The 16,218-nt window shown below is 50.1% G+C and overlaps 2 protein-coding genes across 2 annotated transcripts in view; one reads left to right on the top strand and one right to left on the bottom strand.

The window, feature by feature from the left end:
• LOC117887100 (zinc finger protein 208-like) overlaps nt 1-16,218 on the bottom strand; it is an 882,934-nt gene that overhangs the window by 194,950 nt on the left and 671,766 nt on the right. The gene's annotated exons all lie outside the window — the stretch shown is intronic.
• On the top strand, nt 4,250-16,121 carry LOC117886987 (tripartite motif-containing protein 15-like). Its single transcript, XM_034789205.1, has 7 exons — nt 4,250-4,341; nt 5,815-6,045; nt 7,174-7,196; nt 8,430-8,545; nt 10,909-10,941; nt 12,155-12,184; nt 15,143-16,121. The coding sequence occupies exons 1-7, from the start codon at nt 4,270-4,272 to the stop codon at nt 15,655-15,657; spliced, it is 1,020 nt and encodes a 339-aa protein (XP_034645096.1). The 5' UTR covers nt 4,250-4,269; the 3' UTR covers nt 15,658-16,121.

Genomic DNA, 16,218 nt, shown 5'->3' with positions numbered 1-16,218 from the left:
CTCTCTCCCCACCCGCCCCTCTCCCGATCTCCGCGCCCACTCCCCCATCCCAACCCCCTGCCCCAGCCCAGAGCCTGCACCCAGAACCCAAACTCCCTCCCAGAGCCCGCACCCCTCCCCCCTCCCACATCCCAACCTTCTTCCCCAGCCCAGAGCCTGCACATAGCACCCAAACTTCCTCCCAGCTCCCGCACCCCTCACCCCCTCCCACACCCTAACCCCCTGCCCCAGCCCAGAGCCCGCACCCAGCACCCCCTCCCAAACCCTAAGCTCCTGCCCCAGCCCAGAGCCCGCACCCAGCACCCAAACTCCCTCCCGGAGCCCGACCCCCGCATCCCCTCCTGCACCCCAACCCCCTGCCCCAATGAAGGTACCTCACTTTATTTTCATTTACTTCGTATTACTTATAATATAGGAGGAGGATGAAGAAAAAAAAAGAATGAAAAACAGAAGCGAGATAAGAGAGAATGTTCTTTTTCTTGGCTGGGTCCTGGGGCGGGGGGAGGGGGGCACAAAAATGAAACTGCGGCACAGGGCCCCACTAACTCTAAATCTGTCACTGCTTGGAGCGCATGCAGGAGTCTTAGGGTCAGTGTCCTGTCCTGCCTCAGACTTCCTGTGTGACCTTGAGCAAGTCCCTTAGCCTCCCCGTAAAACAGGGAGGAGAACAGCACTTTTCTGTGTCGGTGGTGTCAGGACTGTGAGGTGCTCAGACCCGATGGGCGTGGGGGCCATGTAAGGACTTACAGACTTGTCTACATGGGGAAATAGTATAATTATACTGCTATAATTACAGCAGGATAACACCCCATGTGGGCCCTCAGGGTGCGTCTACACATACACAGGAATCAGGAGGCGTGATGGGGGATGGCAGCGTGTGTAGACATGCCTGAGCTAGCAGGCACTGAGGCCACCCGAGTTCGGTCCTGTGCAGTACGTACTTAGAAAACTAGATGGGGCTGGGGTGGCTATGCTGTTGTTTTTAGTGACTCAGGGGAACGCCGACCGACCCCGGCGGCCGGGATCAAACCGGGGACCTCTGGAGACACGTGTTTCTTAGCCAAGGCCATAGCCGGCTCAGCAGTCTCTAGCTCAGTTGTCCCCAAACTGTGGGGCATGTCCCCTCAGGGAGGAGCATCTGGAGGGGGTGCGGGGCGGGACACCCAACTCCGCTTTGTTCCCAGCTCCGCTCCGGCCTGGCCCAGGCCCCAGCCCCCAACCCCAGCCCCTTTATAATCTCCCCTCAATGAGCCGAGAGAATTTGAAATAGATGGGAAGAGAGCAAGTCTCCCTCCGTCTCTTCCCAAAATCCTTATCGTCCCAGACTGGGCTTCCACCCCCACGTTGCTCCCTTATTCCTTTCTCTAGAAGGCTGGGGGATGGTGCGTGCATGTGTATCAGGGCAGAAGGTTGTCAAGGACCACTCCTCAATCCCTCTCAGCCTGGGGGCTGGAGAGAAGGGTGGAGGGACACCGCTGCCCGAAAGAGGCACCTAGTGTCAACTTCCCACTTCCTTGAGACTGGGGATAGGTAAAATGGCCATCGCTATTGCTGGTGCAGTCCACTAGGACACTGGTCCCCAAATTGTGGGGTGCAACCCTGAGGGGAGGAACATTTTGGGAGGCACTGAGGGGGGCGCAGGGAGGTAGCACCACTCAGCCCTGCTCCGCTACCAACGCTGCTCCGGCTCCACCGCCAGCCATGGCCTTGGCTCCCGGCCCCATGCCCAGCTCCAGTCCCAGCCTTGGCCCCCAGCCGGGGCTCCATTCCCAGTCTGGCCCCAGACCCGCCCCAGCGGCATCCCCAGCCTCAGCCCCCTTACCACGGCTCTGCTCTGGCCTAGGGTTGCCAACTTTCTACTCACACAAAACCGAACACCCTTGCCCCGCCCCTCCTCTGGGGCCCCGCCAATGCCACGCCCCTTCTCCAAGGCCACGCCCCCATTCCCCCCCCCCCCCGTCACTCACTCTTCCCACCCTCACCCACTCACTCATTTTCACCGGGCTGGCTCAGGGGGCTGGGATGCAAGAGGGGGTAAGGGCTCCAGCTGGAGGTGCAGGCTCCAGGATGGGGCCAGAAATGAGGAGTTCTGAGTGTGGGAGGGGGCTCCAGGCTGAGGCAGGGTGTTGGGGTGCAGGGGGGTGAGGGCTCCAGCTGGGGTGTGGCTCTGATGTGGGGCCAGGGATGAGGGATTAGGGGTGCAGGAGGCGGCTCCGGGCTGGGGATGAGGGGTTCAGAGTGCAGGAGGTGAGCTCTGGGCTGGGGTAGGGGGATGGGGTTGGGGGTGTGTGAGGGCTCTGGCTGGAGGTACGGCTCTGGGGTGGGACTTAGGATGAGGGGCTTGGGGTGTAGGAGGTTGCTCCGGGCTGGGATCGAGGGGTTCAGAGGGCGGGAGGGGGATCAGGGCTGGGGCAGAGGGTTGGGGCCCAGCCCCGGGGGAGGCTCAGGGGTGCAGGCTCCAGGCAGCACTTACCTCAAGCAGCTCCCGGAAGCAGCGGCCTGTCCCCCCTCCAGCTCCTATGCTGAGACGTGGCCAGGTGGCTCTGTGCGCTGCTCCCTCTGCAGGCACCGCCCCCTCAGCTCCCACTGGCTGTGGTTCCCAGCCAATGGGAGCTGTTGGGGTGGCGCTTGGGGCCGGGACAGTGTGAAGAGCCCCCTGGCTGCCCCTACGCATAGGAACCAGAGTGGGGACATGCCGGCTGCCAGCCCCGCTGCAGTCAACGCACAGTCAATGGCCTAGTCAGGCCCAGTCAACGGAACTGCCAGGATCCCTTTTCAACTGGGTGTTCCGGTCGGAAACCGGACAGCTGGTCACCTTACTCTGGCCCCAGCTGCCCTGGGGGTGGGGTGCGAACAGGGGTAAGAAAGGATATGACCCCGAAAAGTTTGGGGACCACTGCACTAGGCCCTGCTCCCTAAACACCTTATATGCTGAGGAAGGAGAGTTTAACATCAGCTCAGGATTCCCTTATAAGGGATGGTTTAAGGGTCCTTTGTGCCGCTGCAGTGATCCGACCCCACTCATAGCGTCTGGAGCAGGTAACTTTCAAATGCCTGGCCTGGCTAATGCTTTTCTGTGGAAACTTTATTGTTGTTTGTTTTGATGAACAAACAAATGCGGGGAGGGATAGCTCAGTGGTTTGAGACTGGCCTGTTAAACCCAGGGTTTGTGAGCTCAATCCTTGAGGGGGCCATTTAGGGATCTGGGGCAAAAATCTGTCTGGGGATTGGTCCTGCTTTGAGCAGGGGGTTGGACTAGATGACCTCCTGAGGTCCCTTCTAACTCTGGTAGTCTATGAAAAGTTGAGTTTTCAACTAAATTAAAGTGTTCATGGAAAGCAGCTGCTTTGAACAAGAATGTTGGGTTTTTTCCTCAGGGGGAAAAAGGTTTTGTTCAAAACTGTTTCACCTTAGCAAAGTCTTTCGCCTGGGAGTTTGTTTACTTCGCATCAGTGAAAGATAAGGCTGTGACCTGCTAAAGAAGAGCTAGGAAAAGAATCCTAAATGTGTGTATCGTTCTTAATGTTGCTAGTTCTGCCCAGACAAGAGACAACGGCTGATTTTACACCCTAAGACCTGATCTTGCAGGGATCCCTTGCTTATCTCTGTATTCCCATCATAGTGCCACCCCTCCCTGGGCCGTAAGTTCTGTGCTATATCGTTAAGAGATACTGCTCAGAATCTCACCCATCATTTTAAATTTTGACAAATCTTTTTTGTTGCTGTTTTTATTATCTTAAGCTGGCCGGGAGGAGGAGGCGTTCTGACTGGGGATCATGTAGATGTTCGTGAAAATTCATTTTCAAATTCTTTTCTTGCGAAATGTCATTAAGTTTTGTGTACATACAGGATCAAGTGTGATATTTAGTTTTATTCTAAACTGGGGATTTTAATACCCAATCGTATATTTACAAGAATGTCTCTGGAGCCTAATATTCTGGTCTATTTAACTTAATCGAAGCATGCAGTTTGACTGAACTTTCTGTCTGTCTAATGCATGTATATAATATTTGTTATTTTGCTATTGAGCTCATGGCTGAGAGATGTGATGTCTTCTTCTATCCCGGGTCACGTATGAACCTTGTTAGACAAAGCAGATTGTCTTTATTCATATATAATTTATGATGTGTATATACATTTTGAAGGACAGAGCTTGTGAGTGTTTTATAACCGAGTTAATAATTGTCAACCTATGAATAACTCAGGAAAATACCCTCAAGTGCAAGTAACTTTTCTTTTCTCTAGGGACAAATTAGGAGTCGTTTGGAGATGCTGAAGAAGGAGATGGAAGGCATTGCTGCACTGAAATTGAATGGGGAAATAACAAGCGAGGAGCTGCTGGTACTTACTCATTAGCAAATGAACCTATGTGATGACTCTGAATACCATTGGAGTCGTACAGAGTAATGTGTGATGCTCTATAATGGATAATCACTTATTTATGTGTAACCCTGTAACTCTTCTGCCAGTCAAAGGTGGTAGCAACAAGGGCCAGGTTCAGTATCTAGGGGTTCCTTTTTCCTTTTCAACAATACAACACAAAACTGGTTCGAGCCCCCACCCAGTGACCTGGGACAATTACACATCACCCTCTGGGCACCTCTAAGAGGCAATACTTCCCCTCTTGCAAGCACAGAGTCTGAGTGTAGCAAAAACTTTTAATAAAAGGAGGGAAATAATGCGGCATTAATTTTGGGAAACACCGCAAACAGGGTTTATAAACCTAAACCATGAGCAAAAGACCCACCACCAAGTAAGTTGGGCAGGTTCCCCTCAGGTTCTTAAGTCAACTAACTCAAAAATCCCTTTATCTATCCCTTCTCTGCACCCCACTCACAGTTGCTGTCCTTGGACAGTGCAGACCCAGAGTTCAGAGGTACATCTTCAGAGTTCATCTCCCACCCTGGGGGGAGGGAGAGAAGGAGAGGCACCTTACTCAGGTAATAGCTGTTAGTGATTTCAGGTGTTAGTGGTAGAGTTTCACTGCTAGTGCACACTGGGCAGACTCTTGCATCAGAGACATTGTACCAAAGCAGGGCTAATACTTAGACCTAGGTAACAGTGATTTCAGCTCTGCAGTGTGTAACAAGACTCTCAAATGAGTCTGAATTACCTCTGTTATTACACACTGGAGAGAGGCAGGGCCAAATAGTCTCTGGGGCCCTTAAGCAAGACCCACACCACCACATATTAATTAGAGAATTTTTTCACTTCAAGGTCCCAGAAACAATGGCAAGGTTTTCATCTTGAGGCCAAAAGACCAAAAACATCAAGACACTTGATCACAGCCCTGGATAGACCAAGAGACTACATACACTTGACCAGAACTCAAATGGAAGCCATGTCCCCTGCCTAGCGAGTGCTATTTAGTTGAGGGTGAGTCCCTCAGTCAGGAAATGCCAAGTACAGTTCTGCTGCCCTCGGTTCACACAGTAAGGATAACAACCCTTTATTACTCCTGCCCCAATAACAAGGAGACTGTGGATCCCACACCAGCCAAACATGACCATTTGGGCAAGCAATCCCATCATGCTGAGCACCTAGACAGGGTGGGTGTGCCCATGCAAATGAGATCAGCTCCTGAAGTCCTTTTCCATAGCTCACCACTAGATGTCAGGGGAGAGCTCATTCAGACTCTGTTTACATATGTCTATAAAGTAAAGTCCGTCATGGTTCTAAGGTGGCCAAAGTGGAGAATGCAGGAGAGTCTGGGTGAACCCCCAAAGTACCACAGACTCCTTTGGAAATGTTACTCTGGATGGGCCGTCACATGTTTCTCTCCACCCTTTCCCTGCTTGTGTCTGCTCATCGCAGCAACAGACGGAGAGCGAGAGGAAGAAGATTCTGTCGGAATTTGAGAAACTCCATCTGTTTCTAGAGGAGAAAGAATTGCTCCTATTGGCCCAGCTGGAAGTACTGGACAAGGAGATATTGAAGAGGCATGATGAATTCACCACCAGGCTCATCCAGGAGAGATCTCGTCTCGGGACCCTGATCAGTGAGATGGAAGGGAAGTGCAGGCAGCCAGCAAGTGAATTCCTGCAGGTGAGACTGTGTGAGAGGTACCCCAGAGCCCTTAGTAGACATGTCCCTGGCTCTTTGCTATTGAAGTCCCAGTTCACAATACACCGCATTGCAGAAACATACATTATTTTATTCATTGAGGTCCTGATAGTACAAGGTGCTCAGCACACTGGTTCTCTGATCTATCAAAGGACTTAAACACATGAGTTTTCCCATAAATTTTGTAGTTTTTATGCCCAGGAGAGATCATTTGGATCAGCTTGTCTGATCTCCTTCATTACGGGCCAGAGAATTTCACCCAGAGATTCCTGTATGTAGCTCACCACTCTTGGTTGACTAAGTGTATTTTTTAAAAAGACGTCCAATCTTGATTTAAAGGTCGCCAGTAATGGACAATCTGAGACTCAGTGAAGTGGCCTTCAGTTTTGGACTGTTATAAAGAGGACTGCTATATCTGTGATTGTTCAGATTAACAGACTGCAGACAGGGCCAAGTCAATAGCTCAGGTCAGGCTTACCTGACCCATTGTGACATCAGAGGGAACTCAAACAATCATCTCCCGTCCTCTCCAGCTAATTTGCATGCTATACTTCTACTGGTTAGAATGAGTCTGTGTCATGAGGGACACATTTGTCAAGAGTTATCATTGGCAGATTAGCCTGCAACTGTATGTTAACCTGTTTATGATGCCATATGTAACTCACACCAACATGTGTTTTTCCCCTCTAGTAGCTGTACGGGTTTACACATATACAGATTTATGAGTCTTCCACTTTGTCCCAGCTAAGGGACCTGGGAGTAAAATTTTTAAAAGGGACCTAAGGGGTGGATCCTCAAAAGTATTTAGGCTTCTAAACTCCCCTTCATTTCAGTGGGAGTTAGGTGCCGAAAGTCCTTTGAGGATCTGGACCTAAGTGACTTGGGAGCCTAAATCCCATTTTCAAAAGTCCCTCAGGCATTTTGGACCCTAAATCCCATAGGCTTTCAATGAGGCTCAGAATCCTATGTGCCCTGGGGCTAGATTTTCAAAGGTATTTAGGCACCCAGAGGGATTTTCAAATAAGCAAGTTAGATACCTCAGAGCAAGAGGGATCTCCAGTATATGTTGTGTGGGACTGAACTCCCCTTTTCTTTCTCTCTCCTCTCTAGGACATCAGAAGCACCTTGAGCAGGTACGTGGCTCCTTCTCACTCCCCCTCATAGGCGCCAACTTTCCCCGATGCCGGTGATGCTCGTGCCCCCCCCCCGCCCTTGGCCCCGCCCAGTCTCCACCCTTTCCCCACCCCAGCCCTGCCCCCATTCCAACCCCTTCCCCCCAATGTCCCCGCCCCAACTCCGCTCCCTCCCTGCCCCTATTGGACCCGCCGCGTTCCCCCTCCTCCCCGCTCCCTCCCTGCCGCACGAAACAGTTGTTTTGTGGTGCAAGCACTGGGAGCTAGGGGGGGAAAGTGGGCACGCGGTGTGCTCGCAGAAGAGGCGGAGCAGAGGTGAGCTGGAGTGGGGTGGGGTGGGGCGGAGCGGGGAGCTGCCAGTGCGTGCAGAGCACCCACCAATTTTTCACCCACCAACCCTGGAGCACCCAAAAAGTTGCCACCTATGCTCCCCCTCACACTTGAGGATGCTGGGAAGGTGTTGGGTAAAGGACAAAGCTCCCTGCAGCTCCTAATCTCCCTCCAACCCCAGAATTCTGAGCCGGCTTACGTTACCCCAGAGTCCAGAATGCAGATTCAGCTGCAGATATACTATGAATTATCCACTCCTCTGACAGTCTGGATGCCTCAGGAGATCAGAGATGGAATATGGGCCATTCACCTACTTGCCTTTACCAGTTAAGGTAGCACAGGCTACTTAGCAAGCAAACATCTAGCTGCCTACCAATATCTACCTAGGGGTGTTGTCGGCCGCCCATCAACAGAGTAACGTCTGGGTCAATGGTTGCAAAACTCCACCTAGGTCAGTAATGGTGTGAAGTCATTTCCATCTGAGGACTGTTCAGTGCCCGGTTTATCCTTTCTATTAAGCAGTCTGCATGCTCAGGTAGTGGCTGTCGATTTGGTGCATGTCCCAGTGAACTTAAAATGTGCCACGAGACAAGGGTGTCGTATTTATGCACATAAATTCACGACTCCTCACTCCACCTCCTTCCGGGATGGGCAGGCTTCCCCATTACAAACCCACTTCGTGCCCCCATTGTCAACAATTTCAGCAAAGGGGTCAATGACTGAACAGAGCTGGAACGGTCCTGTCACTTTTTTTTTTTTTTTTTAAGAATTTTCTTTGAAATTTCGGATAAAAAAAAGGGATTTTAAATCAAAAAAGTCTGATAATTCTTTCTCCCCCACTACATTTTTATTGTTGTTGAAATCAGTTAACAATGACTAACAACAGGCCATTTTTCTCCCTAGGTATGAGACGGGGAAGTTTCAGAGTCCACCATCCCTTCCTCTGGAACTGAAAAGGAGAGTCAAGGAATTCTCTCAGAAGCACACATTTCTGGAGCACACTCTGAGTAAATTTAAAGGTAACAAACTCTGGGGCTGTTCTTGGCTATGATTAAAATATTGATTTACTCGTATAGGGATCAAAACCCCGTTGCCATAGATGTTGTACACACATATAATGAAAAGATGTCTCCAGAGAGCTCAGAGTCTTGTCACTAGCTTACAGGTTATTCATGGTCTGCCTTATAGAAACCCATGAGAACCATGGCCACCAGTTTGGGTCACTTATCTTTCCTGCCATATTTACAAAGGGATAATAACTTTCCTATCTCACCAGGGGCAAAGGGAAGGAGGTGATGCTTAAGACAAATTTTCCAAGGATTTTTTTCCTATGGGAGTTAGGTACCCAGTCCCAATGGGCGACAGGCACCCAGTTCCCCTACACCACTTTGAAAATTGAAGCCCAAGTAGCTAGTGGCTTGCAAAACACTGTACAGATACCAAAATTCATTAGATTGTGGAGCCTGGTAGCCCCATGTACCCCAGCTTATCTGGATGATTTCCCCTTGCAAAGCAATTGTCTGTTGGCAATAATGCTCAGATCCATCCCAGCATAGGCAACTAGGGAGCAGAGCAGGGCCAGATATAGTTATTTTTTTTCTACCCCTCTCCTCAAGGAAATTTTCAACAAAACCAAAAATGTTTGCAGTAACATTTTCCCTGAAAAAAAAAAAAAAGATTTTTCATACCTTCCCCACCTCAAAAAATCAAACAAAAAATATTTCAGTCAAATAACTAAATATTTAAATTTGAAAATATTGCTGCAATGTTTCATGGGAGCTGTAGTTTAGGGGTGCCACAGGCTCCCATTCTCCTCTATGGCCTGGGCTTCCTGATTGGACTACATTTCCCATGATCCACCACAGTCTCCTCCTGAGGAAGGTATGCTAGGCATCATGGAGTCCCCGACTGTGGTGCATCCTGGGTGATGTAGTCCAGTTCAAGAACCTGTCCCATAAAGGAGAACGGGAACATGAGCAAACCAAATTACAATTCCCATGAGACACCAGGGCAGCATTGTTGGCCAAAATCTTTTCAGTTTTCAGGTGTTCAGATGTCAACAAATAAATTGAACATTTCTGTGGAAGGTTGCCACTTTTTGTGAAAAATTTCCATTTAGTCGAAAATCCAATGTTTCTGTTGAAAAGTAGTTTTGGATGGAAAAATTTTGACCAGCCTTAGTGGGGGGGAGAGTGAGGGGGGGGGGGGGAGTACGCTGTGTGTTGCTAGTTGCTGCTAGAGGGAGAATATGTCTCTGACTCTGAGAGGAGATGCTAGTTCTGTGTGCTCAGTGTGTAGCAGGCCCTATCTGTTGAGATCAGCCTGGGAAAAGCTCATATAAAACAAGCCACTTCCCAAGGAGGGTGGATCCCTGTGTCTCGAGACCAGGAAGAAGTTTCTGTATCCGTGCGGGAGCTTTGCAAAGCAAAGTAAACTCACGCTGGGTCCAGTTTCCAAAGCCCCGGGCCTGCTGCCTTGGCTATAAGGGGTTTTTCCACTTTGTCCTCTTGTCAGTGTGACCAAGCCAAGCAATGGCGAACGCTGATTCCCACAGCCCGCACCCACAGAGGTCAATGATAATTACCCCAGTGAGGACAGAATTGTGCCCTTTGTTGGGACAGCCTCACTTGCCCTCTGCCTACCTGCACAAGCACGGGCACGGGCACGGGCAGCAGGTATCGCAGGCCAGGGAAGGCTAAGCTGTGGTGCTGCCCATGCTCCACCCCGTGACCCCGCCCTTGCGCTCCCCTGAAGCCAGCGAGGGCTCTGCTCCAGCTGGCAGCCAGGGGCTGAAGTGGCCTGAGGCGGGTCAGGCCAGTGGGGCCAGCGTGGCTGGGTCAGGCAGGCCGGGGCTCCTCTGGCCGTGGGGGGGTGGCTCAGGGCTCCGGCCACAGGGGGAGGCCTAGGGAGGAAGGGGCGGGGCCGGGAACTAGCCTCCCCAAAGGGGGGTGGTTCACCCACCGCCCATATGCACGGGGCAAAGATTTCTGATAGCAAAGGGCTCTTTCATCTAGCAAAGGCAGGATGAGATTCCACGGCTGCAAACTGAAGCGAGACCAAATCAGCCTGGAAATAACGCACGCATTTTTAACAGTGATAATAATTGACCACTGAGGCCATCTACCTATGGACATTGGGGATTCTCCATCGCTTGGAAGTTTTGAAATCAAGACTGGGTGTCTCTTTCCAAAAGATTGTAGCCACAAATTATTGACTTCATGCAGCGTCACTGGGTAAAATTCTCTGACCTGTGTTATGCAGGAGGCCCGACTGCCAATTTTGGTCCCTGCTCCAAAGAGCTTACTAATCTACAGTAGGCATCTCTCCCCAGTCAGAACAACCGAGATTTCACCTCTTCCATGTTTTTTCCCCTTCCTTCTAGAGAGACTGTCATCTGAAACAAAGCTGGACAAAGGTACATTTCTGGAGCTAATGGGGCATCTCGTTTCAGTTGAGCTGACTCAGGGCAAGCGGATGAGGGGAACTTTCCTATAACGATGAAGTTGTATACGTGTATGCTCCATAGGTGCTGACTCTGTGGGTGCTCTGGGGCTGGAGCACCCATGGAAAAAAAATAGTGGGTGCTCAGCAGCCCCATGATTGGCCCGTGTCCTTCCCCCCAGAGCCTCCTTCCCACCGCAGATCAGCTGTTAGTGGCGTGCAAGAGGTGCTGGGGAAGGAGTGGGGGGCAGGGCGCAATATCGGGTGGGGGAGGAACAGGGTGGGAAGAGGCAGGGCGGAGGTGGAGCGTGGGCGGGAAGATGTGGGGTGGAGGCTTGGAGGAAGGGGTGGAGTGGGGGCAGAGCTTGGGGCAAAGCAGGGGCCGAACACCCCTTGGCAAATCACAAAGTCGGCACCTGTGTATGGATCTCTGTTTACTGATCATCTTTCTCCCACTCGATGAGAAATGGGAGATGGACACAGATTCCCTTTTATTAGTAGTATTACAGTAGCCCATAGAGGCCCCACCCAAGAACAAGGGCCCCATTATGCTAGGTGCTGTACACACCCTTCATGCCTTGTCCACATTGGGAGCAGTGGTTAGGGTATGTGTAGCTACATGCGGCGGTGAAATGCTCTGGCAGAGGGAAAGCCGCAGGGAAAGGTTCTGCCAGAGGGAAGGCCGCAGGGAAAGGCTCTGGCAGTGGGATATGGAAATGGGATATTTCCAGCCCCCTACCTTTTTTCCCAAAAAAACAAAATTTCACCAAAATCAATAAAAAGTTAAAAAGTTCAATTTACTCAAATGGAATTTTCTGACAGAAAACTATTTCAAGGAAAATTTTCCAACTGGTTCTAGAAGTGACCGTCCCAAGGTCACACAGTAGGTCAGTGGCAGAGATAGAAATAGTACCCTGGATTCTTGACTCTGATCTAGTACCCTTGCCACTAGTTCATGCTGCCTCCCTCTTGGCAGAGGTGTGGGGATCAGTCAAGTCAAGTAATCCTAAATACCATTTAACTTTATTAACATTGTCTGACTAGAAAGAGCTTTGTGGGTTTCTTTGCATTTATGTCTGCCCTTTTGTATATGAAATTAATCTGCAGTTATGTTAGTTAACAACAGAAATATCTTCATAAAGTTGACAGCAGCTACGTTTAAAGTGTTTCACTTTTTCTCCCACTAGCGATTCTATCTGGAAAGCAGTTGGACAAAGGTAAATTTTGGGGACGGATGGTGTAATTGAGTACTGTATTATAGCCAGGCCAAAAAAAAAAAAAAAAATCCCTTTAAGATGGGGTTAATTTGGGTTAAAAAAACCCAACATTACAGGCATGTTGCAATGATCCCAAAACCAAATATTATAAACCCAGGAAATTCAGAGTTAATCCTAATCCTCCTTCTCTATTTAAAACTTTTTCCCAAACCAACCCCATTTCATTCTCCTCTGTCTAAATCAATGGGTGGGGATTTAGGAGAAGCGGGAGTTTGAAATTCCTCCTGAAAAGGGGACTCTAGTTTTGGGCATTTAAGAAGTGATATAAGATCCTAAAGAGCTAGTCAATACAGTCAGTGAATCACACCGTTTCTCAAATGCCATTCTGCTCTAAGCAAGAAAGCCCCATGAGTTTCCTCCAGGAACTCACGAATTCTCTTAGCTGATCAGATAAATGGACTCTCTAGTCCAGTATCCAGTTGGACCAATGGTCTATCTGGTCCTGTATTCAGTCTCTGATTGAAGCAGCTGGTAGGGGCTACCGAGGAAGGCTACCAACCCTCCTCTACAGTGGAATTTTGGAATAAGATGCCCATAGGGAAAATGACTTCCTGACCCCCCCCCAATCAGCAAGTGGTTGAGACAACAGGATTTATATCTCTTGTACATCTCATGGATCAGTAACTGGTTAAAAGATAGGAAACAAAGAGTAGGAATAAATGGTCAGTTTTCACAATGGAGAGAGGTAAATAGTAGCGTCCCCCAGGGGTCCGTACTGGGACTGGTGCTGTACAACATAGTCATAAATGATCTGGAAAAAGGGACAAACAATGAGGTGGCAAAGTTTTCAGATAATACAAAACTACTCAAGATAGTTAAGTCCAAAGCTAACTGTGGAGAGTTATGAAGGGATCTCACAAAACTGGATGACTGGGCAACAAAATGGCAGATAAACTTTAATGGTGATAAATGCAAAATAATGCGCATTGGAAAACATAATCCCAACTATACATGTAAAATGATGGCGTCTGTATTAGCTGTTACCACTCAAGAAAGATCTTGGAGTCATTGTGGCTAGTTCTCTGGAAACATCTGCTCAATGTCCAGCAACAGTCAAAAAAGCGAACAGAATGCTGGGAATCATTAAGAAAGGGATAAATAATAAGACAGAAAATATCATAATGCCTCTATATAAATCCATGCTACGCGCACACCTTAAATACTGCGTGTAGTTCTGATCGCCCCATCTCAAAAGAGATATATCGAAATTGGAAATGGTTCATAAAAGAGCAACAAGACTGATCAGGGGGATGGAACAGCTGCCATACAAGGAGACATTAAAAAGACTGGGACTGTTCAGTTTAGCAAAGAGACGACTAAGGAGGGATAGGATAGAGCTCTACAAAATCACGACTGGTGTGGGGGAAGTGAACAGGGAAGTGTTATTTACCCCGTCACATAACACAAGAACCAGGGGTCACCCGATGAAATTAATAACCAGCGGGCTTAAAACAAGCAAAAGGAAGTACTTCTTCAGACAATGCACAGTCAACCTGTGGGACTCATTGCCAGGGGATGTTGTGAAGGCCAAAAGTAAAACTGGGTTCAAAAAGAATTAGATAAATTCCTGGAGGACATGGGTCCATCAATGGCTGTTAGCCAAGATGGTCAGGAATGCAAACCATATGCCCTGGGTGTCCCTAAGCCTTTGACTGCCAGAACCTGGGACTGGACAACAGGGTCATTTTTCTGTTCTGTTCATTCCCTCTGAAGCACGTAGCATTGGCCACTGCCAGAAGACAAGATACTGGGCTAGATGGACCATTGGTCTGACCCAGTATGGGCATTCTTATGTTCTTATGAACATTTTTTAGTGAGAGAGGTGAGGCCTTGCATTCAATGGCATTTCTCTGATTGTAATGTGATAAATTTTGAAGACCGTGTCCAATCAATTTTAAAATTTCAGGGAACCTTCCAGGCGTCGATGGGAAGAACCCTGTTGAGTTTGATGACAGTCAAAAAACCCAGACACCAGAAAATCCTGATTTCCACTCAGTGCCCATTTGGTACAGCATTGTGATATCAGAAGTATTTCAGCCAGTCATCATTCACTCCCTACAGTTCTTTTGCAATCCCATTGGTTGAAATGAGTCAGCAAATGATGTCACAATGATACAACTCGGGCTCCTTTGCCTGTAGCATAGGCGCAGACTCCGTGGGTGATCCGGGGCTGGAGGACCCACAGGGAAAAAGTAGTGGGTGCTCTGCACCCACTGGCAGCCAAGCTCCCCGCCCCACCCCCTGCCTCACCTCCGCCTCCACCTACTCCCCTGAACGCGCCGCGTCCCTGCTCCTCCACCTACCTGCCAGCGCTTGCCACCGCCAAACAGCTGTAGCAAGCTCCGGGAGGGAGGGGGGAGGAGCGGGAACGTGGCTCGCTCAGGGGAGGAGGTGGGGAACAGGCAGGGCCGGGGTAGGGATTTGGGGAAGGAGTCGGAATAGGGGCAGGGAGGGGGCGGAGTTGGGGCAAGGATTTGGAGAAGGAGTCGGAATAGGGGCGGGGTGGGGTGAAGTCGGGGCGGGGCCGGGGACAGAGGAGGGTCGAACACCCACCAGCGCCAGTAGAAGTCGGCGCCTATGGCCAGTAGCATCCAATGGGCGGTGTCAAGGGGAAGTTGTTGAAATGAAGCTGATAAAACAGCAAAGGGAAGAAGGGGAGCAGTTTAGATGCCTTAATAAAATGTAGCTTGAGTGGCAGGACCTTGTTACGGATTCAGAAATAGACACTCCTACCCCTCCCACCCCCTCCTAGCTGAGCCTACATCAGCAACAAAGTTGGTGACCTGCCAGTTACCTCATCTTGTGCAACTGAAGGTTTTCCTTATCCATTAAAGGCAGGAATTTTCAAAGGGATTTAAGGGAGTGCCCCTAACACTTTGATTCTCTCCTCCCCCCCAGCCAACGTGACCCTGGATCCAGACACGGCTCATCCTCATCTCATCCTGTCTGAGGATGGGAAAAGCGTGAAATGGGGACCTGCACGGCAGGACGTGCCCGACAACTTCAGAAGATTTGATCCCGTTCCCTGTGTGCTGGGCTGTGAGGGGTTCACCTCGGGGAGACATTGCTGGGAAGTGGAGGTGGACGGGAGCAGTTGGGCCGTGGGGGTGGCCAGAGAGTCTGTGACGAGAAAGGGAGGGATCAGCTTGGAGCCGGAGGAGGGGATCTGGGCTGTGGGGCAGCTGAACCCAATTCAGTATGTGGCTCTCACTTCTCCTTGGACAAGCCTGCCACCGGATAGGAGACCCAGGAAGATCTGGGTCGCCCTGGACTACAAAATGGGGCAGGTGGCATTTTTCAACGCTGAGAACCACACTGAGATCTTCACTTTCATAGCAGTCGCTTTTGCTGGGAGAATCTTCCCGTTCTGCTGGGTGGCAGACAAAAACTCCCAGGTCAGAATCTGTCACTGAGCTGCGAGATCAGGTATTCCTCTTCCCTCCCGGGGTCTGGATCTGGCACCTTCTCCATAGAATCTCCTGGTGGAATTCTAGTCTGTCCGACCCAGCTTCTAACACTCGCTTCACAGCAGTATCTGACTGCCCACGCCACCTCCTACTGGAGCCCAGAGAGAGCCCAGTTTCTCTAACGCTGGCAGACAATTCATGGCACAGACAGTTCATGACCCCCTATACACTCCCCCTACTGCAGGATCCCTCCTCGGATGAGCAGGAGAGGATCTTTTCTAAGAGGAGAGAAATCAGAGGGATTAGAGGTGGGGAAACAAAGAGTAACTGGTGAGGATGTTTATAGAAGGAAATATGAGAGGAAAATGTATAGGAGGAAAAGAGATGAGGGAGAATATAAACTCTTTGGAGCAGGGACTGTCTCTCGCTGTGTGTCTGTGCAGTGCCCGGCACAACGGGGCTCTGATCTCAGTTGGAGTTATCCTCAGGGGCAGCTCCAGGCACCAGCGCAGCAAGCACGTGCCTGGGGCGGCAAGCCGGGGGGGGGGGGGGGGGGGGGGGGGGGGG

The sequence above is a fragment of the Trachemys scripta genome, chromosome 14, assembly GCF_013100865.1.
Source record: "Trachemys scripta elegans isolate TJP31775 chromosome 14, CAS_Tse_1.0, whole genome shotgun sequence".
Taxonomy (NCBI): domain Eukaryota; kingdom Metazoa; phylum Chordata; order Testudines; family Emydidae; genus Trachemys; species Trachemys scripta.
The sequence above is the reverse complement of the archived record's forward strand: the minus strand, read 5'-3'. Positions and strand labels throughout refer to the sequence as shown.

Bases quoted from the DNA above. Each gene is read 5' to 3' on its own strand.
- LOC117886987 (XM_034789205.1), top strand. From the start codon at position 4,270: ATGCTGAAGAAGGAGATGGAAGGCATTGCTGCACTGAAATTGAATGGG. The intron at 7,197-8,429 runs GTACGTGGCTCC...TTTTCTCCCTAG, and splicing joins ATCAGAAGCACCTTGAGCAG to GTATGAGACGGGGAAGTTTC. The intron at 10,942-12,154 runs GTACATTTCTGG...TTCTCCCACTAG, and splicing joins TGAAACAAAGCTGGACAAAG to CGATTCTATCTGGAAAGCAG.